The sequence below is a fragment of the Haemorhous mexicanus genome, chromosome 31 (assembly GCF_027477595.1).
Source record: "Haemorhous mexicanus isolate bHaeMex1 chromosome 31, bHaeMex1.pri, whole genome shotgun sequence".
In the NCBI taxonomy this organism is placed as follows: Eukaryota; Metazoa; Chordata; class Aves; order Passeriformes; family Fringillidae; genus Haemorhous; species Haemorhous mexicanus.
In genome coordinates, this window is record NC_082371.1 from 1,852,882 (window position 1) to 1,878,446 (window position 25,565).

Genomic DNA, 25,565 nt, shown 5'->3' on the forward strand with positions numbered 1-25,565 from the left:
ACGTCCGAGACAGGAAAGCAAAGCCACCGTCCGGGGGCAGCGGGGGCCGCCCGGCCCCGGCGACAATCGCGACAATCGCGACAATGGCCACGGGGCGGGGCCGGCGGGAGCCGCTGCCCGGACGTGCGGCTGTCCACCAGCACACGAGGGTAGTGTTAGCAGTTGATAAATTCTACAGCTCACGACAAACACTCGCTCGGATACTGCCTGACGGGCACGGAGTGAAAGGGTCCTTGGGGTTGTTTTCTTTTTTTTTGGTGGTTTTTGTTTGTTTTGTCTTTTTTTTTCCTTTTTTCTCTTAACGGATTTTTATTTGCACAACACACGAGACACACGAGAACCACAGCTTATCAAAAAAACCAACAGCAATGGTGGCGTCAGGAGCTGACTTCGCTTTTATAAAATTTCTCTGCAGAAAAAAAGTGAAAAAACTCACACCCCACCCCTCCCCCCGCACGGCAAGTGCCTCCTCCCAGCTCTCCTGCCCTGCTCCAAGGGCCTCTGGAAGCTTCTCCTTGGCACAGACCACAGGGACACGTGCTCAGCTGTCCCACGGCGAACCTCGCGCTTGGCTGGGGACGTTTCTCTCTTCCTGGAACTTGTGCAAATCAGAGGCCACAGCTTCAGGGCAGCTTTTCCTGTGAAGCCACTGGGCCTTTCCTCTCCCCTCTGGATTCCTGGATTCCCTTCCCTGGCGGTGCTGAGGGTGGCTGGTACAATCCCAGGTGAGCAGTGACCGTGGGGAACATCCTCCTCAGAGTAACTCAGTCCTTTTCCTCTGCCCTCCTTATTATTATTAATTTTTTAAATTTTTTTGTTTTTTGTTTTTTTCTCCTCTGAGTGGGAATATCAAGCAAAAATAAATTAAATTTGACCATCCTGGACAATAACCACGAGGTTTCCTCAGTACCTAACATCAATACAAGGCACGCCCACCAACACACACACCAAGAGCACTGCAGAGCAGGGTGGGCACTGTGCCAGCCCGGCCCCCCAGGTGCTACTGTTTGTATTTTGTCAGTTTGCTGCTGCCCTCCTTGCCCAGGCTGGGCTCTGCCCCCAGCCCAGCCAGCCCCCAGAGCTCGGCTGCCCCTCCTGGGTCACTTCCTGAAGCTGCTCTCGGGGATGGTCAGAGTGCGGCGCCGCAGCTTCCGGCCCGAGCCCTCCTCCAGCAGGTAGGTGACATCGATGGCTGCAACAGAGCACAGGCACAAGGGGCACTTCAGTCACTACAGCATCACTGGGGCTGCAGACACCTCCAGGGGCATCAGCTCCGGGCTGTGAGTGATGCCCCGCTGGGCACCCAGAGCACAGCACCGAGCGCTGCCTCCCATCAAACACAGATCTGCTGTTTCTTATTCCTGGTTCTTTCACAGAATCCAAACCATGCCTGGACAAGGGGCTGAGTGATCCAAGCCCTGAGCCATGGCTGGACCAGCCAGCCTCCAAAAATCCTCCCAACCCAAATGAACCCATCCTGGGCTTTTAAATTAAAAACCCATTAAAATCCTCCCAACCCATTCAAACCCATCCTGGGCTTTTAAACTGAAGCCCAGCATGAGCCCTGTCCAGTCTCTTCCAAATTCTGGCAACAGCACACTGTGTGGCATTGCCAGAATTTGGAAGAGACTGGACAGGGCTCATCCTGGGCTTCAATTTACTTCACCAGTGTCCCCTCATCCCACAGCTCAGATAACACCTACAGCAGGTACTCAGAACCAAAGGAAAGCTCATGAAAGGTCAAGAGACTTTCCAAATTCCAAATCTGTCTGTTAAGTTTCTCCACTGTAGATATGGAATGATGGGGAATTTAGTTTATGGAAAGGTTTTGTGGTTATTAAAAATATTATAAAAAAAATTAAAATATGATACAAAACAGTGTCATAGTTGTAAGAAATTTCACTTGGATTTAGTGGATTTCTGTTGCAAAGGACTGCACAGAAAACTGACTTTCCTAATGCCTGCTAGGAAGAAATTCACACAAAAACATTCATTTTACCAACACAGCTCAGCCAAGGGACCCCAGACCTGCAGGAGACCCAGGGCCTGAAGCCTCACCGTTTTTCCCTGGGATTTTCTCGAGGAGGTTGAGCAGGATCTGGTTCAGCCTCTCCCTCTGGAGGTGCCGCCGCTCCTCGGGGCTGCACAGCGGCCTCGTGTCTGAGGGGCTCTCGTCCCCCTTCTTCTCAGCCTCGCAGCTCTCGCTGGGCACGGGCTCCTTGTCGGGCTCCTCGGGGCTGGGCAGCTCCCCTGGAGCCTGCTCAGGGGCTCCCAGCACCTCCTCCATCAGGGGCAGGGAATCTTCCTCTTGGTTTAAGTCTTTGATCTGTGGTTTCGAGCGATCGGATTTCCAGGATGACCTTGCAGGAAAAAAGGGGTTTAAAGAGAAGTTTTTCACCTGAAATGACAATTTTCAGCAAGTCCAGGGCTCATACATGGGGAAGGGCTGTCTGGAACTCAATTTCCTCCCTCAGTCCCTGCACTCACACCCCCAATGCTACAGCTTTATCTGCATCGCACCAAACGCACCTTTGAAAAACAAACGGATTTTTATTTTCAGTTGCAAAAGATTTTATCTCCAAAACCACTTTGGCCCAGCCCTTAGTAGGATGTTCTTGCAGGCTCTACTTGATCTGGGCTCTGACTGCCCCAGACACAGGCAGCAGGTCCAGGACCTGGGTTCCTCCATCTGGGAAGGCTGGAGCCTCCTGTTTTGGGCATCTCCTCACTCAGCTGCTTTTTTCTGACTGTCAAATGGCTCCTTTCTTTCCCTGATGTACATTATTCAGGCTGCCTATCCCTCCTCACTTGTTCCTTTTTATCTCTCTGAAAGTTTAGAGAGCTTTAAATAATTTAAACTTCTTATTTCCACGGCACCCAGGGGAAAGGGCCAGGAGGAGAGTGGGCACAACAAGCAAACAACATTATTTCATCTCTTCTCAACAATCTGGGAGGGGAGACTCACCTGCCTCCATTCCTCTTGTAGTTGTCTGGCACATAATGAGGCTGCAATAACAACGAAGATGATGATCAATACCAAATCAAATTCACAGTGGAAGGAAGTGCTGCTCTGTCAAACACTCTGGAAGTGCCAATGCAAGACACTCTGGAAATGTTGGTGTACCTCAAAGAGACTTCACAGGAGGAGGTACAATCATGTAATAAGATAAATTAGAGCCAGACTTGTCTGATTCTTCACGTCTTCTAAATAAATTTCAAGCCACAGACCATCATGATAAAAATCATCTTTGCTTTCTGCACAGCATGAGTCTGGAACCTTCTCCAAAGCACTCCAAACACCTCTGCTGCTCTCAGTCTCTCTGAGCTCACCATCACCATCCCTTGAGCACCTCTCTGCCTCTCAACTGCAGGTTCTGTTACACCCAGTTTTCTTTCCAAGCCTGTTTTCCAGCCAGCTTTTCCCCCAGGCTGTGCATACTCACAGAAACATGGAATGACTGAGGTTGCAAAAACCCTCCCAGAGCATCCAGTCCAAGCTGTGCCCAATCCCCACCTTGTCCCCAGCCCAGAGCTCTGAGTGCCACCTCCAGGTGCTCCTTGGACACCTCCAGGGATGGGGACTCCAAACCTCTCTGGGTTTGGAGGGAGGTTTGGATGGGGACTCCAAACCTCCCTGTCAAGGCCTGACCATCCTTTCCATGAGGGAATTCCTCCTGATGTCCAGCCTGAGCCTCCCCTGGCACAACTTGAAGCCTTTTCCTCTTGTCCTGTCCCTTGCTCCTTGGAGCAGAGCCTGACCCCCACCTAAAACATCAGCTCCCTCTGCCTGACCAAGCTGCATTTATCAACAGTCAGGAGCCTTCCAGAACTCCATCCAGCCTCCTACGAACAGGTGAGGAGGCTGAGAGCAAAGCCACTCACTGAGAAATCCCTCTTGGGTGTGAGTTTCTTGGGGAAGTGGTCGAAGGCGTAGGGCTTGGTGCACACGGGGTAGCGGTTGCGGTGGATCTTGTAGAAGAGGTGAGCTGATTTATCCAGGCGGTAATCACAGATGTAAACATCCTGCTCCTTCACCCCCTTCGGCCTCCCTGGCACCAGAACAAGGAGAAAACAGTCATGGACTGGGGGGAAAACACGGGGCTGTCACAGTGTCCCTGTGTGCTCTCATATTCAGAACCCCAGCTGGGTCACTCTGAGGAGAGAACCTGCATGCTCTGATCTAACACCTCCCAAACTTTCACAGACACAATTTTCCCTTCCCTGCCCACTGCTGTCCCTCTTCAAACAGGAATCCCTGTCCCAGGGCAAAGCCAAGGCGTGTCCTCAGCTCTGAGCCACACAAACATCCCCCAGAGCCTCTGGACAGCAGGAACTGCCCCAGTGCATGTCCTTGCTTCCAGAACAGAGGGGATTTGTCCCAGTGCCTGGTTCAGGGTAAGGATGATGTTGGCTGGTGCCCAGCAGTGCCCACTCTCAGCCCAGCACTCTCCAGGCTCCCCTGCTCTGCCAGCAGGGCCAGCACAGCCGAGCCAGGCTGGCCACGGGATATTCCACACCAAGGTGTGTCCAGCCCAGTGGGGGTGGCTGGGATCCCCAATTTGTGCTGGGGAGTGGCTGCACTGGGCACCACTTGTGCTCCCTGGGGCTTATTCACAGAATCATGGAGTGGTTTGGGCTGCAAGGGACCTTAAAGCTCATCCCATTCCACCCTGCCATGGGCAGGGACACCTTCCACTGTCCCAGGCTGCTCCAAGCCCCGTCCAACCTGGCCTTGGGCACTTCCAGGGATCCAGGCCAGCCACAGCTTCTCTGTGCAACCTATGCCAGGGCCTCCCCATCCTCACAGGTAAGAATTTCCTCTGTGTATCCAACCTAAGTTGCCTCTGTTTTATGTTGAAGCCATTCCCTCTTGTCCTGTCAGTCCCGTTCATGATTAAGAGCCTCTCTCCACCTTCCTTCTCACCTCTTCAGATACTGGACATCTCTCTCTCTTCCTGTAACCCCCCTTTCCATTACTACTACTACTATCATTATTATTACTACAATATTTTAATTTATTTCAACCACGAAACTGTTTTTATCCCACCCTCTAGGTTTTAACTTTTACCAGTTCCCTCCCATCCCAGGGGCAGCGAGTGGCTGGGTAATGCTGAGCTTCCAGCAGGGCTTAAACCACCACAGCCCAGTGCCTAAATGCTTAGGAACGTGTTGAATTCCCACCTTTGCAGTAGGTGTAGAGGTCTAGCACACAGCAGGTGCCCACCACGGCCTCCAAGGGGATGATTTCATACAAGGGCACCCGGAAGAGCTCGTTGTGGTAGAACTTCCGAGACGGGGAATGGTGTGTTTCGTGTGGACGGAAATAGTGGTGGCCAAAGGCAAAGCGCTCCTCCCTGAGGGTGCAAAGGGGACACAAACACAATCAGCCCATGACACAAGTCACTCCAATTCCCCTGCTTTGCTTTGAGCTCCCTCTCTTGCACTTGGCTGTGATGAACAGCAGAGTCACACAAGTGTTCCATGCTCCACTTCCCACCAGCCAGGGCAAACTCTCCCAGCGTGATTTCCATGGGCACAGCAGACTGTGACTGGCCAGGGCACAGCACGGCTGTCACTGCATCCACAATCTGTTCCAACACTGAGGAAATCCATCCATTTCTATCTCTGACCCTTTCCTTAAACCTCCAACCTCACATCCTTCCAACCATGCAGTTGTGGAGCACAAGCTCCAGCGTGGTTTCCATGGGCACAGCAGACTGTGACTGGCCAGGGCACAGCACAGCTGTCACTGCATCCACAATCTGTTCCAACACTGAGGAAATCCATCCATTTCTATCTCTGACCCTTTCCTTAAACACCTCCAACCTCACATCCTTCCAACCATGCAGTTGTGGAGCACAAGCTCCAGCATGATTTCCATGGGCACAGCAGACTGTGACTGGCCAGGGCACAGCACAGCTGTCACTGCATCCACAGCCTGTTCCAACACTGAGGAAATCCATCCATTTCTATCTCTGACCCTTTCCTTAAACACCTCCAACCTCACATGCTTCCAACCATGCAGTTGTGGAGCACAAGCTCCAGCGTGGTTTCCATGGGCACAGCAGACTGTGACTGGCCAGGGCACAGCACAGCTGTCACTGCATCCACAGCCCGTTCCAACACTGAGGAAATCCATCCATTTCTATCTCTGACCCTTTCCTTAAACACCTCCAACCTCACGTGTTTCCACCGTGCAGCTGCAGAGCACAAGCTCCAGTGGGGAATTCCCAACCTCTCCACCTGCACCTTGCTCATTCCTGCATCCTTAAGGTGAGACAACCACAAAATTCCTGTGCTCTGGCAGGCAGCCCAGTGGCATGGCTCAAACTCCAAGGCTGTCTGGCACATACTTCTCATTTTTCCAGAGCTTCTCGATGCGGAAGATGTCGAGCTTGTCGCGGTTGATGTGGGACAGCAGCCGGTACGACTGCCGCACCGGGTGCCCGTCGGGGGTCCTGCGGCTGTCTCTCATCAGGTACACACAGTCACCTGTCCAGGGGCACAAAGGACACACCTGTGAAGAGCTTGGCCTGAGCTCAGCACAGCAGAACCACAGGAAATCATCATTAAAATGAACACAGCCTAATGGTGGATGGTAAGGAACGACACGAACCCACTGCAGAACCTGCCGAGAGCACTCAGATGTTTTTCACAGCAGCTTTACACAAAAACTACCCACAGCTTTCCATGCCAGACTGAAAACACCAACCTGTAAGGGATCAAAACCATGACAAACCACAGGATATGTAAACATGTCAGTCATGATTAGGAAAAGGTGTAGGAATTAGTGATGGCTGCAAAAAATCTGTGAGAGAGAAGGTACTTAGAGAGGAGGTTACTATTAAAAAAATCCTGTCCTGAGAAGCCCCAAGCCTTTGGTTATTCCAGCAGAATTCAAATGAGATGCAGAGCTCAGGAAAAGTAAAGAGAATGCAAAAAGGACTGAACAAACTGGCACTGCTGGCAATCAAAAAGTGTTTCCCAAGGGCAAACCCTAAGCTTAAATTTACTCATTTTGTCCTCTAAGTGAATTAATTCCTTAATTTCTCTGCTCTGACCTGTGAAATCCCAGAACAACCTGGATTAGAAAGGATTTTAAAGACCATCCAGACCCACCCCCCTGCCATGTGCAGGGATATCTTCCACTAGGCCAAGCTGCTCAGAGCTCCATCCCACCTGGCCTTAAGCACTTCCAGGGCTGGGAAGAGATTCCACTTCTTCTGTTATTTACCTAAAAATGACCAAAACCTGGGAGGTCCCGAGTCATAAAACCTCCCTTGGGTAGGAGCAGAGGTCACACAGCAGAATGTTCTGGCTGGCAGCAGCAGCTGCTCAGGAGGAGAGAGCACAGGAAGAGGCAAGCCAAGGAAAAGCCTCCCTGTGCTGTCCCTGCCTTTTCTGTTTATGGACTTTCAGAGCCAAAGGCTGGAGCTTTGGGGATTAATCCTTCTTCCAAGTATTTGTCTAATCTTTTTTGGAACCATTTATACTCTGACCTCTCCACCCTCCCATGCCACAGTCTAGTCATGAGTTTGTATAAAAATCCTTCCTAGAGTTGAACTGTTGCCAGCTAATTTCTGTTTGTTCCCTAATTTCTGCATCGTTGCACCTTCCTGAGCCACATTTCACAGAGCTTCATCACCCACCCTCCAAATCACCTGGGCAGACTCTGGCCACAGAAAAGATGATCCAGATCAGATTATCTTTGTTATCCTTGTTTTTCCAGGTAGTGGGATCCTCTGTGCAATGGGAGTCAGAGCAGCACAGGGCAGGCAGGGCAGACAGGCAGCCCAGGAGGTGACAGAAGGGCACAATCCCTCTGCTATTTTGTGCAAACATTTTCTGGTACCCCCTTTGCCTTTTTGACTCAGCTAGAACATTTTTCTCATGTTTCCATTCAATTACAATGACTCCTGAGAGTTGTCTTCCCTATTTTTCCCCCTGTTTTTGTGTATGTGTAGTTATGGCTGTTTGCCTTCCACAGATATTGGTGTTATTAATTAGCAGCCTTGGGAAAAAGATGCCAGGGAACCAGTGAGGACATCAAGGCCTCAGGGTCATCCACACCCCAGTTTTGCTATAATCAGATTCAGGATTAAAGTGAAGCACGTGATATTTTCATTCATATAATCTCATTTATCAATCAAAGATGCTCCTAAGGACTCCTCGTAGGCAGAAATTTCTCCCCTATATCCAACCTAAACTTCATGAGGTTCCTGTGGTCCCACCTCTCCAGCCTGTCCAGGTCCCTCTGGATCCATCCCTTCCCTCCAGCATTCTGACCACACCACACAGCTTGGTGTTTTCCTCCCACCTGACCTAAAACTGGCATAACAACAGCTTCCCTTTACAACTTTAAGGGTAACTTTTCAAGAAATTGAAGAGGTGGGTTCCCTAAAAGACTCTCAGAAAACAAGGAACATACTGAGAGGAGCTACTGGCCCCAGGCAGAATGTAAATAAAACCATTCCATTTTAAACCAGCTTTTTTCAACTCTTCTTCCCCACCTCTCCCATGAGAAGAAAGCAACCCCAGCATTATTGTGCCTGACTGAAAAATGAGCATTCAGAAGGAGATGGAGACAGATGTTCTCTTGCTCTAAAGATGATTTCTCTAAACTTGATTTCAATTCCAGTTTATACTGATATTCTGCCTCAAACATGAAATTTCCAAGGAAAAAACCACAGCAGCTGTTGCTGGTGCATCAGAGATATGATTTGTTGGAATTTCTGGCTAGGTGGGTTTTCCAGGATCCATTCTGACCCCTGTTTATCAATTCCTATCCAAGACAGAACTCCATGGGATGCAATGGATCAGATGTGTTTTATTTGCATCATCTCCTGAGTTTAGGTATTAGGGAATTTTTGCAGAGGAAGCTTGTATGTGATGGAACACTCAACAACTTCCAGCAGAATTGCCAAAAAATTAAAAAAAAAAGCTGTGCAACCACCCCTGAGATCCCTGGGAGAGGGATTTGGTCACAGCAGAGTGTGACCACTCACACAGCTGATTTGCAGTCTTGTTCCTCCAAAACATCAGCTCTCAAGCTTGGAACTGCTGTTCAGGGTGCAGCTTCTCCTGGGCAGGGGCTCAATGCACTTCCAGGCTTTGTGGCAACATCAGCCTCTTCCCAATCCCCAGGTCCCAGGAAAATACAAACCCACATGCACTGAGGGGCTGCAGGCCAAGCTTTTGCCTCAGAATGTGGAATTAGGAGGCTCTTTAGACACCAGAAGGAGTAAAAAGCTGTTTTTCCCACTGCCCAAGCTGCCTGATACAGCACAGTAAAGGTCCTGCCTGAGGACTCAGGGTGGAAAAATCAACAAGCTCCTGGATTTCCCCTTTCCCTGCTGGAGCTGCATGTTCTGTTCCAGCGCCTTGTGGTGGAATTTGCTTCCTCTGCTCCCTGTGCCTGCAGAGGCTTTTGGTGCCCAGCAGCTGCAGTCTGGTCTCCTTTGTCCCCTGCTGATGGCACACAGAGCTCAGAGATGCCCCACAGAGGGACATTTCTCTCTTTAAAGGGCATTTCTCTAATTAAGGTCACCAAGATCAGATCAGAGACACACAGGTAAAATTTAACACACTGTGACAGAAATGACCTTAATGCTCTGAACACCTGGAAGATGCCACAAGCCCCTGATAAAACATCCTCCATTTCAACAGAGAATGGAAAAGCAAGTTCTGATACAGCCCTTGAAGTGAGTTACTCTCCTGCAAAAAAAGCCATGAGAAGCCCAAAGGCTGAACTGTGGACAGAACAGACAATGCAGAGCAATACCCAGCAAGGAGAACCGAGTGCAAATTCCAGAATCTTGCAGAAGGGGTAATGAATATGCTGGGTTTTAACCTTTTTTTAATTCCCCATTTTCCTGAAGGCTCTCCTATTCCCCTCCAGCAAACTTATCAGCTGGTTTCACTTGTTCAAGAGCAGCTTCCTGATAATGACAAAGGGTTCTTTCTAACTTTGTGTGTATCTGTAGGATGAAATAAAAAAAATAATCAGTGATCTGAATTGTGTGGCTGTGGCAGCTGCCTTGGAGAGATTCAGGAATTCAGAGCACAGTCCAGAAAAGATAAGCTTTAGGGAACACAAAAGCAACGAGCTGGATGCTTTGATGACCATTCTGCACTAAAATACTTCAGGTCTGACAGCCTTCTTGGCCTTTGCTTCTAAATGTTAACTACCAGCAGTTGGCTCAGCATCATCCTCCCCTGGCCAGGACAACCCTGTGCCAATTAACATTTCTGCATCAACAAACAGCCTGTGAGAATTCTGGCTGTGCATCACTCCCAGCACTGCAGAGAGAGCAGCTTCCACTTGGGAAAAATCAAAGTATTTTTAACAAGGTAATGCCACAAGTGGCAGCTCCCACTTGTAAAAAATGAAAATATTTTTGATAGAGCAATGCCACAAGTGGCAGCTCCCACTTGGGAAAAATGGAAGTATTTTTGCCACAAGTGGCAGCTTCCACTTGTAAAAAAATCAAAGTATTTTTGACAGGGTGATGCCACCTGTGGCAGCTCCCACTTGTAAAAAATGGAAGTATTTTTGATAGAGTAGTGCCACAAGTGGCAGCTTCCACCTGCGAAAAATGGAAGTATTTTTGATAGAGTAGTGCCACAAGAGGCAGCTTCCACTTGGGAAAAATCAAAGTATTTTTGACAGAGTAATGCCACATGTCACTGCTCCCACCTGGGAAAAATGGAAGTATTTTTGCCACCAGTGGCAGCTTCCACTTGGTTAAAATCAAAGTATTTTCAACAGAGTAATGCCACCAGTGGCAGCTCCCACTTGGGAAAAATTGAAGAATTTTTGACAGAGTAGTGCCACAAGTGGCAGCTTCCACTTGTAAAAAAAGCAAAGTATTTTTGACAGGGTGATGCCACCTGTGGCAGCTCCCACTTGTAAAAAATGGAAGTATTTTTGATAGAGCAGTGCCACAAGTGGCAGCTTCCACTTGTGAAAAATAAAAGTATTTTTGCCACAAGTGGCATCTTCCACTTGGGAAAAATAAAAGTATTTTTGCCACCAGTGGCAGCTTCCACTTGGTTAAAATCAAAGTATTTTTGACAGGGATGCCTGCACCCTGCTGGCCCCAGAGGCAGCACCTACCTTGGCGGAGCAGCAGATCATCCCTCAGGAGGCAGATGTAATAAACACAGCCAGGCTGGGCATAGTGGGGCCGAGGGATCATGGGAACCTCCTGCAGGGAAAAAACAAAGGGAGCTGTGAGATTTATAAGACAGGAAGTAGCTGGTTATAGGTTTTTTGTTGTAAGGTATTATATAAATTTCTGACCCAACAGGCTGATGTTAACAGAGCTTATTTTGCTGTTTTATCACTTTTATTTCTTTTTATTGTAATGTGGATATTTTTGTCTAATAAGGTCTTACATGTATGTGATATGTAATAGGGAACATATTACATGTTTTTATTATAACATCTAAACTTTCAGCTTATTTTATACAATTACATTATTACTATACTACAAAACTTTTTATCATCTTATATTAAATAAGATTATATAATATATATTATAAAATATATGGTTTTATATATATGTGTAGATACATGTATTGTAGATATATATTTTCTTACTTACTTAAAGTATACTCTTACTTATAACTATAGAAGCCTAAATTGTTGATTTTTCTATTCAATGTTTGTATATTTTGTTTTTACATCAATTTAGGCTTCTTCTAAGGCTACAAATCAAACCCTCTTGACTCTGTGAAGTTTTTTATCTTTCCAATTCCCACACCATCCCATGGAAATACACAGAGAAAAACTGAGAAAAAACCCGTCGTGGAACTGAATCTGAATCAAGGAAGCTTCACCAATCCCAAAAGATACAAATCCAAAACATGAATACAAAATAAACCCCTGAGGAGCTGCTGTAGTTTTATAAGAGTGATAGGAAGGAGAGTTTTGTTTTACCCTGTTCACAGCTCGAGGTTCACACTGCTCACACAGGTAGTGCTCAACGTCCGAGTTCACACCCATGCAGTCACAGTGCTGCCACACCTGGAAGAACAGGTACAGCCCAGTCACAAAGTCCTGGCACAGATTATTGCTGCAAACTGCATTTTCTTAACAAACATTAAGGAAAGCAAGAAAATAAGCTTCACGCAGGAATTTCAAGATTTTCTATGAACTATTTAACACCACAGACAAGATCTCCATGCAACAGAAATGTCTCTGCCTTCCAGACTGATGTGTTCATGCAATAAAAAACCTCACAGCAACTCAGCACTGCTCGTGTCTCTGAAGACCCAAAACCCAGCAACACCTCCACACCCACCATGCACTTTTCACACTGGATCATGAGCCCCTCGTCCTTGTAGAGGCCGCAGATGCAGCGGATGACGTCCTCGTCCTTCTCGTGCCCGTTGTCCTTGTCGCACACCGAGGTCTCGCTGCTGTCGGCCTCGCTCGCCGTCTCGCCCACGATCTCGTCGATCTGGGCCGAGGCCTCGTGCCGCGCGTTGTAGTAGGCCTTGCGCAGCCGGCACACGTCCCGCCCCGTCGGGGACTTCCTGCCGTAGTATTTCTATAAAAACCAACAAAAACCACCAAAAAGTGCTTTAATTCCACTTTAGCTGCTGTCTGTGCACACCTGGGAGGCCTGGTGGCCTCTCCATATCCCTGGCCAGAGTAGTAGTGGGCCTTGTGCAGCTGGTGTATGTCCCACCCCGTTGGGGACTTCCTGCCGTTGTATTTCTATAAAACCAACAAAATCCACCAAAAAGTGCTTTATTTCCTGTTAAGTTCCCATCTGTGTACACCCAGGAAGGGTTCTCCCCCTATGGCTGCAGCCCCAAAGCTGGGGTGGCCTCTCCATGTCCCTCCAAACCCTGGCCAGAGTAGTAGTAGGCCTTGCACAGCCAGCACACGTCCTGCCCCATCGGGGACTTCCTGCCGTAGTATTTCTATAAAACCAACAAAAAAACACCAAAGAGTGCTTTATTTCCTTTTTAGCTGCTGTCTGTGCACACCTGGGAAAGGTTCTCCCCCTACTGCTGCAGCCCCAAACCTGGGGCAGCCTCTCAATGTCCCTCATGATTCTGGCCAGTGTTATAGTAGGCCTTGCCGCAGCCAGCACACGTCCTGCCCTGTCGGGGACTTCCTGCCTTAGTATTTCTATAAAAACCAATAAAAAACAACAAAAAGTGCTTTATTTCCTGTTTAGCTCCTGTCAGTGCACACCTGGGAGGCCTGGTGGCCTCTCCATGTCCCTCCTAAACATGGCCAGAATACCACTAGGTTTTGCGCAGCTGGCACACATCCTGCCCTGTCGGGGACTTCTTGCCATAGTATTTCTATAAAAACCAACTGAAACCACCAAAAAGTGCTTTATTTCCTGTTAAGTTCCCATCTGTGTACATCCAGGAAGGGTTCTCCCCCTACAGCTGCAGCCCCAAACCTGGGGTGGCCTCTCCATGTCCCTCCTGACCCTGGCCAGAGTAGTAGTAGGCCTTGCACAGCCAGCACACGTCCTGCCCCATCGGGGACTTCCTGACGTAATATTTCTATAAAAACCAACAAAAACCACCAAAAAGTGCTTTATTTCCTGTTAAGTTCCCATCTGTGCACACTTGGGAAGGGTTCTCCCCCTACAGCCGCAGCCCCAAAGCTGGGGTGGCCTCTCCCTGTCCCTTCTGACCCTGGCCAGCGTTGTAGTAGGCCTTGCTCAGCCGGCACATGTCCCGCCCTGTAGGGGACATTCTACCAAAATATTTCTATAAAAAAACAACAGAAACCACCAAAAAGTGCTTTATTTCCTGTTAAGTTCCCATCTGTGCACACCTGGGAAGGTTTCTCCCCTACAGCTGCAGCCCCAACACTAGGGTGGCCTCCAAATCTCCCTCATGATTCTGGCCAGCGTTTTGGTAGGCCTTGCAGAGCCGGAAAATGTTCCACCCCGTTGAGGACTTCCTGCCGTAGTATTTCTATAAAAACCAACAAAAACCCCCCAAAAGTGCTTTGTTTCCTGTTTAGCTCCTGGGAGAGTTCTCCCTACAGCTGCAGCCCCAAACCCGGTGTGGCCTCTCCATGTCCCTCACTATTCTGGCCAGAGTAGTAGTAGGCCTTGTGCAGCCGGCACACGTCCCGCCCTGTCGGGGACTTCCTGACGTAGCATTTCTATAAAAACCACCAAAAAACATCAAAAAGTGCTTTATTTCCAAGTCCTATCCTGTTTAGCTTCTGTCCATGCACACCTGGGAGGCCTGGTGGCCTCTCCATGTCCCTCCTGACCCTGGCCAGCGTTGTAGTAGGCCTTGCACAGCACACCCCATCGAGGACTTCCTGCCATAGTATTTCTATAAAAACCAACAAAAAGTGCTTTATTGCCTGTTTAGCTCCTGGGAGAGTTCTCCCTATAGCTGTAGTCCCAAAGCTGGGGTGAGGCCTCCATCTCCCTCCTGACCCTGGCCAGCAGGTGCATGGATGTGACATGGCAGGGCAGGGGAGGAACTGAGAGCAGCCCTGGGAGGAGGATTTGGGGTGATAGGTGACCAAAAACTCAGCGTGCCCTGGCCCTGTGTGTTCACAGCCCAGGAACCACCCCTGTCCTGAGCTGCATCCAAAGAAACATGGGCAGCAGAGCAAGGAAAGGGATTTTTCCTCTCTGCTCTGCTCTGATGAGACTCCACCTGAGGTGCTGTGTCCAGTTCCAGGGCCCCCAATGCAAGAAGGACATGGAAATGCTGGAGCAAGTCCAGAGGAGGCCATGAAGTTGTTGAAGGGACTGGAGCCAGGCTGGGAGGGCTGGGAATGTTCAGCCTGGAGAAGAGAAGGTTGTGTGGAGACCTCAGAGCTTGCAGGACCTGAAGGGGCTCCAGGGAAGCTGGAGGGAGACTGTTCATCAGGAACTGGACTGACAGGACAAGGGGGAATGGCTTCAAACTGACAGAGAGGAAATTTAGGTTGGATATAGGGGAGAAATTCTTCCCTGTGAGGGTGGGGAGGCCCTGGCAGAGATGCCCAGAGCAGCTGTAGCTGCTCCTGGATCCCTGGAAGGGTTCCAGGCCAGGCTGGACAGAGCTTGGAGCAGCCTGGGACAGTGGAAGGTGTCCCTGCCCATGGCAGGGTGGAATGGGATGAGCTTTAAGGTCCCTTGCAGCCCAAACCACTCCATGATTCTGTGATTCTATGACATCTCATACTGAAAAACAGGGTACCCCTTCCAAAAGGAACAGAAATTTCTTTAGATCAGCTATTCATGAGTGTGCTTGACCTTCTCTGTGACCTAAGGAAGTCAAGGGCTCATGATTTGCTATTGAGCCCTCCTCAGGAATGGATCAGCACAAGTTCTCTTCCTCCAGAATGAATTTCTTCCTTTATTCCTGTAAGAGCATTAAAGGAGGGCACATCCCTGCTGCCAGTGCAGCAGCTTTCAGGCCAGAGAGAGCCTCACCTCTGCATTCCTGAAGACCTTCAGCATGTCCCCATCAAAAGCTTCCACAGTTTTGTAGTAACCAGTCAGGATCTGCTTCTCAATCGTGGCAAGGTCCAAGGGGTCAGAAATCTTTTCATAATAGTCTGCATTTCTACAACAGGAATGTTGGCACAATGTCAGGCTCACCAGCGATTCCCACTGTGCAAATCCATCAGAGAAAGCAGCTCTGGGAAGGCAGAACTTACTTTTTCTTTGGGGGCAGGTTCAGGAGAGGAGCTGCCAGTGCCTGCCTGGAGGAGTCTGCAACAGCAACAGAGCTTAGTGACATCACTGGAGTGAAACTTCCAAAGAAAAGCAACTAACAACATTCAATCTAGGTTAATAAAAAGCTCTTCTGAGCCACGGGGAATTGAAATGCTTCTGCACTTCTAGATGTTGGTGCCTGTAATTGCAGTACAGGGAGCACAAGGATGACAGTTTGTGATTTTTTCTGGAATTTTGAAAAATCAGTTTCTAAGGACAGCAACATCTGCAGATTCTGGTGGCAAAGCAGGGGGTTGAGACCAAAGCAAAGTGATTACTGGTAAGGGGAGAAATTTAAAAACCAGGAGTTACTTAATATCCTATGTTTTTCCAGCATTTCCTATTCCCAGAGACCATTTCCAGAGCTTGAAAACATACCCACGGAGAATTTATCTAAGAGAATCACCTTCACCTTTGTAGGCTATGATGCTGTCACATATCTCCTTGAAGATCTGAGCCAGGCGGGCGGCACGAGCCACCTCGAGGTTCTCCTCGGCCGCCGCCAAGCGCCGCGTCCGCACCGAGCGCGCCGTCTGCAGCGCCGAGAACTGCGTCATGAACACATCTGGGAGAGGAGCACAGGGTCACCTCCACTTCACACAGACACCTCAGAATACTGGCTTTGGGTCAAGATTATAATGGATTTTATATGTGGGATGCTAAAGCAACTTTGTTGGAAAGATATGGTTTTTATTTTTATTTATTTTTAAGCTTAGACATAGTAGGGAAATATAGTTGATATAAGTGAAATAGCACTGATATAAGAATGTATTATAAATATGTATTATAATATTTGCTTTGTGCAAATATTAAAATGGATTCTATACGTGTGGTGTTAAAGTAACTTTGTTATAAATATATGGTTTTATTTCTGTTGATAATTAAGCTTAGACATAGAAGTGAAATATACCTAATATAAGTGAAATAGCACTGATATAAGTATCTGTTACAGATAGATATTATAATATTGCCTTTGTGCAAATATTAAAATGGGTTCTATATGCGTGATGTTAAAGTAACTTTGTTATAAAGATGTAGTTTTTATTTCTGTCATTAATTAAGCTTAGACATAGTAGTGAAATATAGTTGATATAAGCGAAACAGCGCTGATATAAGTATGTGTTATACATACACATTATAATATTGGCTTGTTGCAAATATTAAAATGGATTCTACATGTGTGGTGTAAAGTAACTTTGTTATAAAGATGTAGTTTTTATTTCTGTCATTAATTAAGCTTAAACATAGTAGTGAAATATAGCTGATATAAGCGAAACAGCGCTGATATAAGAATGTGTTATATATACACATTATAATATTGGCTTGTTGCAAATATTAAAATGGGTTCTCTATCTATGGTGTTAAAGTAACTTTGTTATAAAGATGTAGTTTTTATTTCTGTTGTTAATTAAGCTTAGACATAGTAGTGAAATATAGCTGATATAAGTGAAGTAGCTGATGTAAGTATATGTTATAGATATATATTATAATATTGGCTTTTTGTAAATATTAAAATGGATTTTGTAAGTGTGATGTTTAAAGTAACTTTGTTATATAGTTTTTATTTCTGTTAATAAAGCTTAGACATAGTAGTGAAATAGCTGATATAAGTAAAATAGCACTGATATAAGTATGTATTATAAATATATATTATAATATTGGCTTTTTGTAAATATTAAAATAGATTCTATATGCGTGGTGTTAAAGTAACTGTGTTATAAAGATACGTTTTTTATTCCTGTTGTTAATTAAGCTCAGACATAGTAGTGAAATATACCTAATATAAGTGAAATAGCACTGATAAAAGTATGTGTTACAGATATATATTATAATATTGGCTTTTCACAAATATTAAAATGGATTCTACATGTGTGGTGTAAAGTAACTTTGTTATAAAGATATGTTTTTATTTCTGTGTTAATTAAGCTCAGACATAGTAGTGAAATATAGCTGATATAAGTGAAATAGCACTGATATAAGTATGTGTTATACATACACACTATAATATTGGCTTGTTGCAAATATTAAAATGGATTTTGTATGTGTGATGTTAAATACCTTTGCTACACAGTTTTTATTTCTGTTTTTAATGAGGCTTAGTGAAATGGCTGATCTAAGTCAGCTTGTGTTAAAATGCCTGCTGGGATGGGGTAGCATCCATTAGCACAGGATGAGGACACCTGTACAGATCTGCCAACATCAGCATTTGCTGTCTGAAGAAAACATGGACCAAGGCCCAAAGTGGAGATGAAAAAGAGAAGGAGCCAAAACCACAGCCAGGAAACAGGCATGCTCTAAAAAGGCAGACCTGAGGAGGGGCCACGTAAACATGGAATATGTAAACTGATTTATGGATATGCATAAGGGTCTATGAATATGCAACAGGCTGATGTCATGGAAAAGGGGTATCCCCAAAGGTGATACCCCCAAGACACACCCAGCTGTAATCTTTTCTTTGCTGTCTTTGTCTCCTGTTGTCCTTTAAACTTTTTAACTTAAACTTTTTAAATTTTTAGAGGAGAGTGAACTTGTTTTTCACACTCCACACAAAATATTCCTTTCTAAACCAGAAATTTGTAAGAGATAAAATCACAGCATCTTTTCTGGTGCAGCAACTCCACCATTGATTATTGAATGATGTGTCCTGAGTTGCAAGATGTGGCTGAGAGTGTGTGTTCTATTGCCATCTGTTAGAGGTGGGACAGTTCTTTTTATCTCTTCCACAAACAGTCCTCCCTCTGGGAAATATCTTCTGTCCATGGCCAGGGAGTGTCCCTGCATGGCTGATCAAATTCCATCATCCCACGGGGAGATGCTCCGCCCAGGGGAGGAGCCTGGATTCCTACCTGGGTACAATCTGAGGTTTCAAGCATTCCTACCTGGACACAATCTGAGGTTTCAAGCATTCCTACCTGGATACAATCTGAGGTTTCAAGCATTCCTACCCGGACACAATCTGAGGTTTGGGACACCACAGCAGCCTTTGCCCACTGCATTCCCACAGGAGCAGCTTTCTGCTGCCCTGCATTCCCAGAGGGAGAGCAGGCCCATCTCCAGCAGCCCTGGAGCTCCAGAGGAAAACTCCCCCCTTGTGCAGGATCCCTGCTCCAGCAGAACCACAGCTGGCACTGCAGGAGGGCTGAGCCAGCCTGGGATGGGACTGTGCCACCACCCTGAGCCCCCCTGGGATGGGACTGTGCCACCACCCTGAGCCCCCCTGGGATGGGACTGTGCCACCACCCTGAGCCCCCCTGGGATGGGACTGTGCCACCACCCTGATACACAGGGTCTATTCTGACTCTGGCAGTGGTTTTTTTTTTGTTTGTACTATTCCATTTGTATTTTTATTTTTCCTAGTAAAGAACTGTAATTCCTGCTCCCATAGCTTTCCCTGAGAGCCCCTTTATTTCAAAATTAAAACAATTTGGAGGGAGGGGGTTTACATTTTCCATTTCAGGGGAGGCTCCTGCCTTCCTTAGCAAACCAAGACAAACAATGTTGCAAGTTACTCATTCCAATGATGGATTTACACAGAGTTTAACCCTCTGTGCCCCGGGGTGGCTGAGTGGCCTCACCTGATTTGATGTTGCCGTCGTCGCGGCAGATCCCGTTCCAGCGCGTGTACAGCGACGAGCTGTGCATGCTGTCACTGACGTGCTTCACCTCCTCCTGCTTCTGCCTGATCTTCTCCCAGTTCCGTACCAAGAACACGTGGTGCTTCAGCACAAAATTCCTGCAGGGATGAGGGATTCAAGAAGCTCTTGGTACTGGAAAATTCATTCTTTACTGTAGGGAAAAGCTGGATATTCAGAGGTGCAACCTGTGTCTTCTCTCCTCTGTGGAGAGGAATCCCAGCCTGGCTGGTCAAGGAGGACTAAAAGACACTTTTTACCAGAAAATTCATTCTTTAATGTAGGGAAAAGATGGATATTAAGAGGTGCAACCTGTGTCTTCTCTCCTCAGTGGAGAGGAATTCCAGCCTGGCTGGTCAAGAACTAAAAGCTGCATCCTCAGCAATTTCAGCGTGCCCCATCTTCTAGAAGAACACCTCAGTATTTGCACAGCACTCCATTTCTGAGGCAAATCCCCCTGAAATCAGCCCTTACCTCTCCCTGTTAGACATGGGCTTCATCTGCAGCTGAGGTGTCAGCCTGGTTGGGGCGTTCACACTTTCACTGGGTTCCTCAGGGATGTGGCCCCTCTGGAAAACAGATTGTTCTGATAGACAGGAAAAACTGTGCCAAGAACTCAGCACAGCAGCCAAAACAGTCCCTGAGACAGAATCTGCAGCATTATTCTATTGTATTTCTGTTTAAAGCTTGGGTTTCTGTTTCAAGTTTAAAATGTAGAAATACCCCAGTTTTTGGTCTGCTGGCACAGACTGATTTCCCACCAACCTCACCCACCCAAACTCTGTCTTTCCTACTTACTCTCTTCTTTAGTTTGTGCTTTGACTTCCTCTTCTCTTTCGACCTCCCAGGTCTTCTGTGGGTGCTCACAGGCTGGTTGCTTTTGCTTGAGAGCCCATTCATGCGTTGACTTTTACCCCCAATTATTCCTCTGCATTTGTCAAAGCCACATTTGCAGAGTTGCTTTGAGGAAAAAGAAAAAATCCAGTAAACCCCAAAGGTCTAGATTGTCTCTTAATATTAAAAAGAACATTTTCTGCCTAATACAATACAATAGGTTTTGTTGTTTTTACACTTCACACTTTTGTTTTTTATACACTTCACTGTTAGGCCTTAGTGGTATTTTTCAAGGTCTCACAGTGGGGTTTTTACCTGTTTTTCAACATTAAATGAGTGGAAGTTGTAGTCATAGGTGAGCTCAGTCCCAGCAGGCATGTCCTTCAGTGCATACAGCCCGATCCGATACACGCCATTGACAGACCTGAGGGGAAAATGCAATCAAACACCCCAAAAATTCCACATAAAATCATCTCTGTGCACAGAGTGGCAGTGTCAGAGACAGGCAGCAGCACCTCTGCTGTGCCCTGGCTCATGCTTGTGCAGTAATTTTATTTATTTATTTCTTAGAAAGCTAAAAAGAGAACACCACATTTAACAAGAGTAGTAACGCCAGGGTCTTCCCACACTCACAGGGAACATTTCCTTTCCAAAGTTCTATCTAAGCTGGCAGTGGGAAGACATTGCCCCTTGTCCTGTCACTCCAGGCCCTTGTAAATGATCTCTCTCCATCTTTCCTGCAGCTCCTTCAGGTACTAGAAGGACACAATTAGGTTACCTGGAGCTCTTCTTCCCCAGGCTGAACAGTCCCAGTTCTCTCAGCCTTTCCTCACAGCACAGCTGCTCCTTCCCTCTAATTAATTTGGTGCCTCCTCCAGACTCACTCCAGCAGCTCTACATCCTTCCTGTGCTGGAACCCCAGCCTGGAGGCAGCTCTGCAGGAGGGATTTCACCTGAGCAGGGCAGAATCTTCACTTTCTCTTCAACTATTTTATTTTGAGTTGGATTTTCAAATGTAGAACTTTACTATTGCTTAAATCTAGAATTATCTGAGAACCACGAGCTATCTGAACATTATCTGATGGACACAGTGACTCCTGTTCCACCATCTGCCATTCCCCTGCAAATCACTCACTACAAATCCCTCAGCAGTATTTCCTCCTAAGTGCTGGTATGACACAGGCTGTGCTGGAATCCCACTATTTCCTTTTCTCCTGCTTTAAAAAAATATTTGAACTGTCAAAACAAAGGGTTTATACACAGACAGATGATTTTAGAGCATTACCCAGGCTTCAACCTTTGCAGCAGATTAAGAGTGTGAAAACCAGCAATACAGGGAGGGAAACAGCCCAGTGTAACCAGCAATGCTGGGAGGGCAATGTCCCAGTGGGACAGCCAGCAGTGCTGGATCTGCCAGCACACTTGGATCCTGCCTCCAAAGCACCCAGCACGCACCAACACTACCCAACTTCTCCTGAGCAACATGAGCACCTGTAAGGATTATTTTCAGCTTGACTCCCTGTCGATGCAGGGCAACTTCAACGTAGGGAACAATGTGCTCTGATTCCATTGATCCAGGAGGCTGAACAAATGCTTTATTAAGCTATGCTGTATTCCACTAATACTACACTGTATTAAAGAGAGACTATACTAAAGATACACTACACTAAAGTGATACTTTGCTAAAAAGATACTAAAGAAAAACCCACGACTGTCTGAGACACAGCTTTGACCCAACTGGCCAATCAATCCAAACAACCATCACCAGTGTCTAAATTACAAATCACTTTCAGTAAACAATCTCCGTAACATATTCCACATGTGCCAAACAACAAGAGCAGCTAGCAGAGATAAGAATTGTTTTCTCTTGTTCTCTGAACTTCTCACTGCCTTCTGCAGGAATAATCCCAGGAGAGAGAATTATGTCTCTCTCTGCTCAGAGAATGTGCATACCACAACTCCCCTCCCTATTTTTAGATCTGACTCCCTCAGCTGAACTGGTTCTCTCTCTCTCTGGGTGCACAGGTCCTGCAGGGAGCAGAATGCCTTTGCTCACCATTTCTGCATCTCACAGTTGGGGTTGCAGCTGTGGTTGATGAAGCGAGCCTCGTTGCCCATGCGGTAGCTGTCGATGACCATGCCGCTGTCCAGGTTCAGGCAGTAATGGTCACTGTGGTTGTGGTACTGCTCAATCATCCGGTTCCTGGGGGGCAACACACGGTCAACTCTGTCATTCTGCTTGTCCCCACACAGCACACAGGGAGTGGCACAGTGAGAGCACATCCCAGAGAGGGTTTTTGTCCTAGGTTGGAAATGGGTGTGTGTATTCTACTCCTGTCTGTGGGGCAGTTCTCTGCTGTTCATTGGGCAGTTTTCTTTATCTCTTGCACAACCAATCCTCCCTCCAGGAGATATCTGCTGTTAATGGGCCATTAATTACTAATTATCTTTTGTTCATAGCCAGGGAGTGTCCCTGCATGGCTGATCAAACTCCATCATCCCATGGGGAGATGCTCCATCCAGGGGAGGAGCCTGGATTCCTACCTGGACACAATCTGAGGTTTCAAGCATTCCTACCCGGATACAATCTGAGGTTTCAAGCATTCCTACCCGGACACAATCTGAGGTTTCAAGCATTCCTACCTGGGTACAATCTGAGGTTTCCAGCATTCCTACCCGGACACAATCTCAGGTTTGGGACACCACAGCAGCCTTTGCCCACTGCATTCCCAGAGGAGCAGCTTTCTCCTGCCCTGCATTCCCAGAGGGAGAGCAGGCCCATCTCCAGCAGCCCTGGAGCTCCAGAGGAAAACTCCCCCCTTGTGCAGGATCCCTGCTCCAGCAGAACCACAGCTGGCACTGCAGGAGGGCTGAGCCCTCCTGGGATGGGGCTGTGCCACCACCCTGAGCCCCCCTGGGATGGGACTGTGCCACCACCCTGAGCCCCCCTGGGATGGGACTGTGCCACCACCCTGAGCCCCCCTGGGACGGGACTGTGCCACCACCCTGAGCCCCCCTGGGATGGGACTGTGCCACCACCCTGAGCCCCCCTGGGATGGGGCTGTGCCACCAACCCGACACACAGGGTCTATTCTGACTCTGGCAGGGTTGTTTTGTATTACTGCATTGTTTATCTTTTCTCCTTTTTAAAATTTTCTTTCCTAGTAAATAACTGTTACTCCTGCTCCCATATCTTTGCCTGAGAGCCCCTTAATTTCAAAATTATAATAATAATTCAGAGGGAGGGGGGTTTACATTTTCCATTTCAGGGGAGGCTCCTGCCTTCCTTAGCACACACCTGTCTTGTCAAACCAAGACAGTTTTGAAGAAAAAGCAATGATAATCTTTTATATTTTACAGAACCCTACACCTGGAGATGGAGGAAAACCATTATTGTACCAATTTTTATAAGTCAAGGCCACTGACAGAACCATTATTGTACCTGTTTTTATAAGTCAAGGCCACTGACAGAGCTTGGGTTAGAATTTAGAATTTGCTCTTCTGGCATGCTCCCTTTTGGGTTCTGCAGATTATTTGTACACATTTCATGTATGGAAGAGAAAATGCAAGTATACATTCCTTGGGGTGTCTGGGTATGCACGTGTACAACAACCAGCTTCCTTCTGGGGAATGGCAGGTTCTAGAATCATCCATGGCTCACAAGAACACAGGGACAGGAGTCAGAGTTTATTTCTAGATGAGCAGAATGCAGCTGCCTTCTGGTGGAGCTCTGAGAGCAGCAAGTCCCTCCAACCTCAAATATCCCATGGAGTTAACAAGACAATTTCTTTCTTTCAATGCTTCCACTTGTTCTTTTTCCTGCCCTTTCCAGCCCCTCCCTGCCCCTCAGTTCCACCTGGTGCAGCCCAAATCCTGCAGAGTTCTCACTTCAGATCCAGCCACTTGTGGCATTTTGCATTTCTAGGGCAGATGAGGCAGATGATCCATCTCAAACATTAATCACCCTCAATACTGGACTGGGAAAAACTTGGTTAACCAAAACCCCCAGAATTCTAAACCAAAACCCCCAGAATTCTAAACCTTCCTTTTCCCCCTCATCCTCCCCTTTGTTCCAGCCCGAGTGACCAATCAGAATTTCCCAATCTAATCGCCGCATGCATGACCTAGAGTAGAATTTATAATAACTACTAAATGTCATAAAATATGTACCAATGTTACAAGTTACTCATTGCAAGGATCTCTACACTGGATTTACACAGAGTTTAACTCTCCGTGTCCCTAAAGGTCATTTGTGAGCCTTCCATGCTAAATGCATTTTGCATTTCTAGGGCAGATGATTCACCTCAAACATTAATCACCCCTCCATATTGGACTGAGAAAACTTAGTTAACCAAAACCCCCAGAATTCTAAACCAAAACCCCCAGAATTCTAAACCTTTCTTTCCCCCTCATCCTCCCCTTTGCTCCAGCCCAAGTGACCAATTAGAATTTCCCAATCTAATCAACACATGCATTTACAATTACTACTAAATGTCATAAAATATGTACCAAAGTTACAAGTCACTCATTGCAAGGATCTCTACACTGGATTTACACAGAGCTTAACTCTCCATGTCCCTAAAGGTCTTTTGTAAGCCTTCCATGCTAAATGCATTTTGCATTTCTAGGGCAGATGATTCATTTCAAACATTAATCAACCTCAATATTGGACTGAGAAAACTTGGTTAACCAAAACCCCCAGAATTCTAAGCCTTCCTTTCCCCCTCATCCTCCCCTTTGTTCCAGCCCGAGTGACCAATCAGAATTTCCCAATCTAATCAACACATGCATTTACAATTACTACCATATGTCATAAAATCTGTAGCAGTGTTACAAGTTCCTCATTGCAAGGATCTCTGCACTGGATTTACACAGAGCTTAACTCTCCATGTCCCTAAAGTCATCTGTGAGCCTTCCATGCTGAAGCAGCAGAGCAATATTCCCACCTGAATTCCTGCTCACTGACGACTTCTCCCAGGTACTCGATGATGAACTGTCCTGCCTTCAGGGGCTCCTTGGTGCGGATGCCCCAGCCCTTCTCCTCGGCCCTGAACCGCTCCAGGCACTGCACCCACTCGTGCCGCTGGATGCGCTGGTTGCAGCACTGCTCCCCGCAGGGACACGTGTTGGGGGAGCACTCGGCAAAGATCATCCTGCAACAGACAGCACAGCTGAGGGAGGGGAACCGTGCTCCGGGAGCTGTCATGCAAGGAATAAAGTCATACATGCAGAGATCATACCAAAATTAATAATAAATGAAATAATAATTAAATAAAAAGTTAATCGAGAGATGAAATCAATAGATAAATATAGAAATCATCACATAAATAATACATTAAAAAAGTTATAAATATAAAAATATATAGGTACATAAAATTATATCTATTTATAT

The 25,565-nt window shown here is 46.9% G+C and overlaps 1 protein-coding gene across 4 annotated transcripts in view; it reads right to left on the reverse strand.

Moving 5' to 3' along the window:
* Positions 1-261: 261 nt before the first annotated feature.
* The window catches only part of ASH1L (ASH1 like histone lysine methyltransferase), a 77,666-nt gene continuing 52,362 nt past the window's right edge, over positions 262-25,565 (reverse strand). Inside the window, exons 11-28 of one of the 4 annotated variants that reach the window (XM_059870793.1) lie at positions 25,120-25,326; positions 22,230-22,376; positions 20,489-20,597; positions 20,138-20,299; positions 19,814-19,908; positions 19,283-19,440; positions 16,120-16,272; positions 15,650-15,704; positions 15,423-15,555; positions 12,306-12,554; positions 11,942-12,028; positions 11,117-11,207; positions 6,354-6,492; positions 5,182-5,354; positions 3,883-4,049; positions 2,966-3,006; positions 2,059-2,360; positions 262-1,192 (exon numbers count right to left, since the gene is read on the reverse strand). In XM_059870793.1, the coding sequence (XP_059726776.1) occupies positions 1,101-1,192; positions 2,059-2,360; positions 2,966-3,006; positions 3,883-4,049; positions 5,182-5,354; positions 6,354-6,492; positions 11,117-11,207; positions 11,942-12,028; positions 12,306-12,554; positions 15,423-15,555; positions 15,650-15,704; positions 16,120-16,272; positions 19,283-19,440; positions 19,814-19,908; positions 20,138-20,299; positions 20,489-20,597; positions 22,230-22,376; positions 25,120-25,326 (2,560 nt within the window). In that variant the 3' untranslated portion in view covers positions 262-1,100. Of the gene's footprint in view, positions 1,193-2,058; positions 2,361-2,965; positions 3,007-3,882; positions 4,050-5,181; positions 5,355-6,353; positions 6,493-11,116; positions 11,208-11,941; positions 12,029-12,305; positions 12,555-12,792; positions 12,934-13,812; positions 13,954-15,422; positions 15,556-15,649; positions 15,705-16,113; positions 16,273-19,282; positions 19,441-19,813; positions 19,909-20,137; positions 20,300-20,488; positions 20,598-22,229; positions 22,377-25,119; positions 25,327-25,565 lie in introns of those variants that run through there. The other 3 variants (XM_059870791.1, XM_059870795.1, XM_059870794.1) reach the window with 3 other exon arrangements.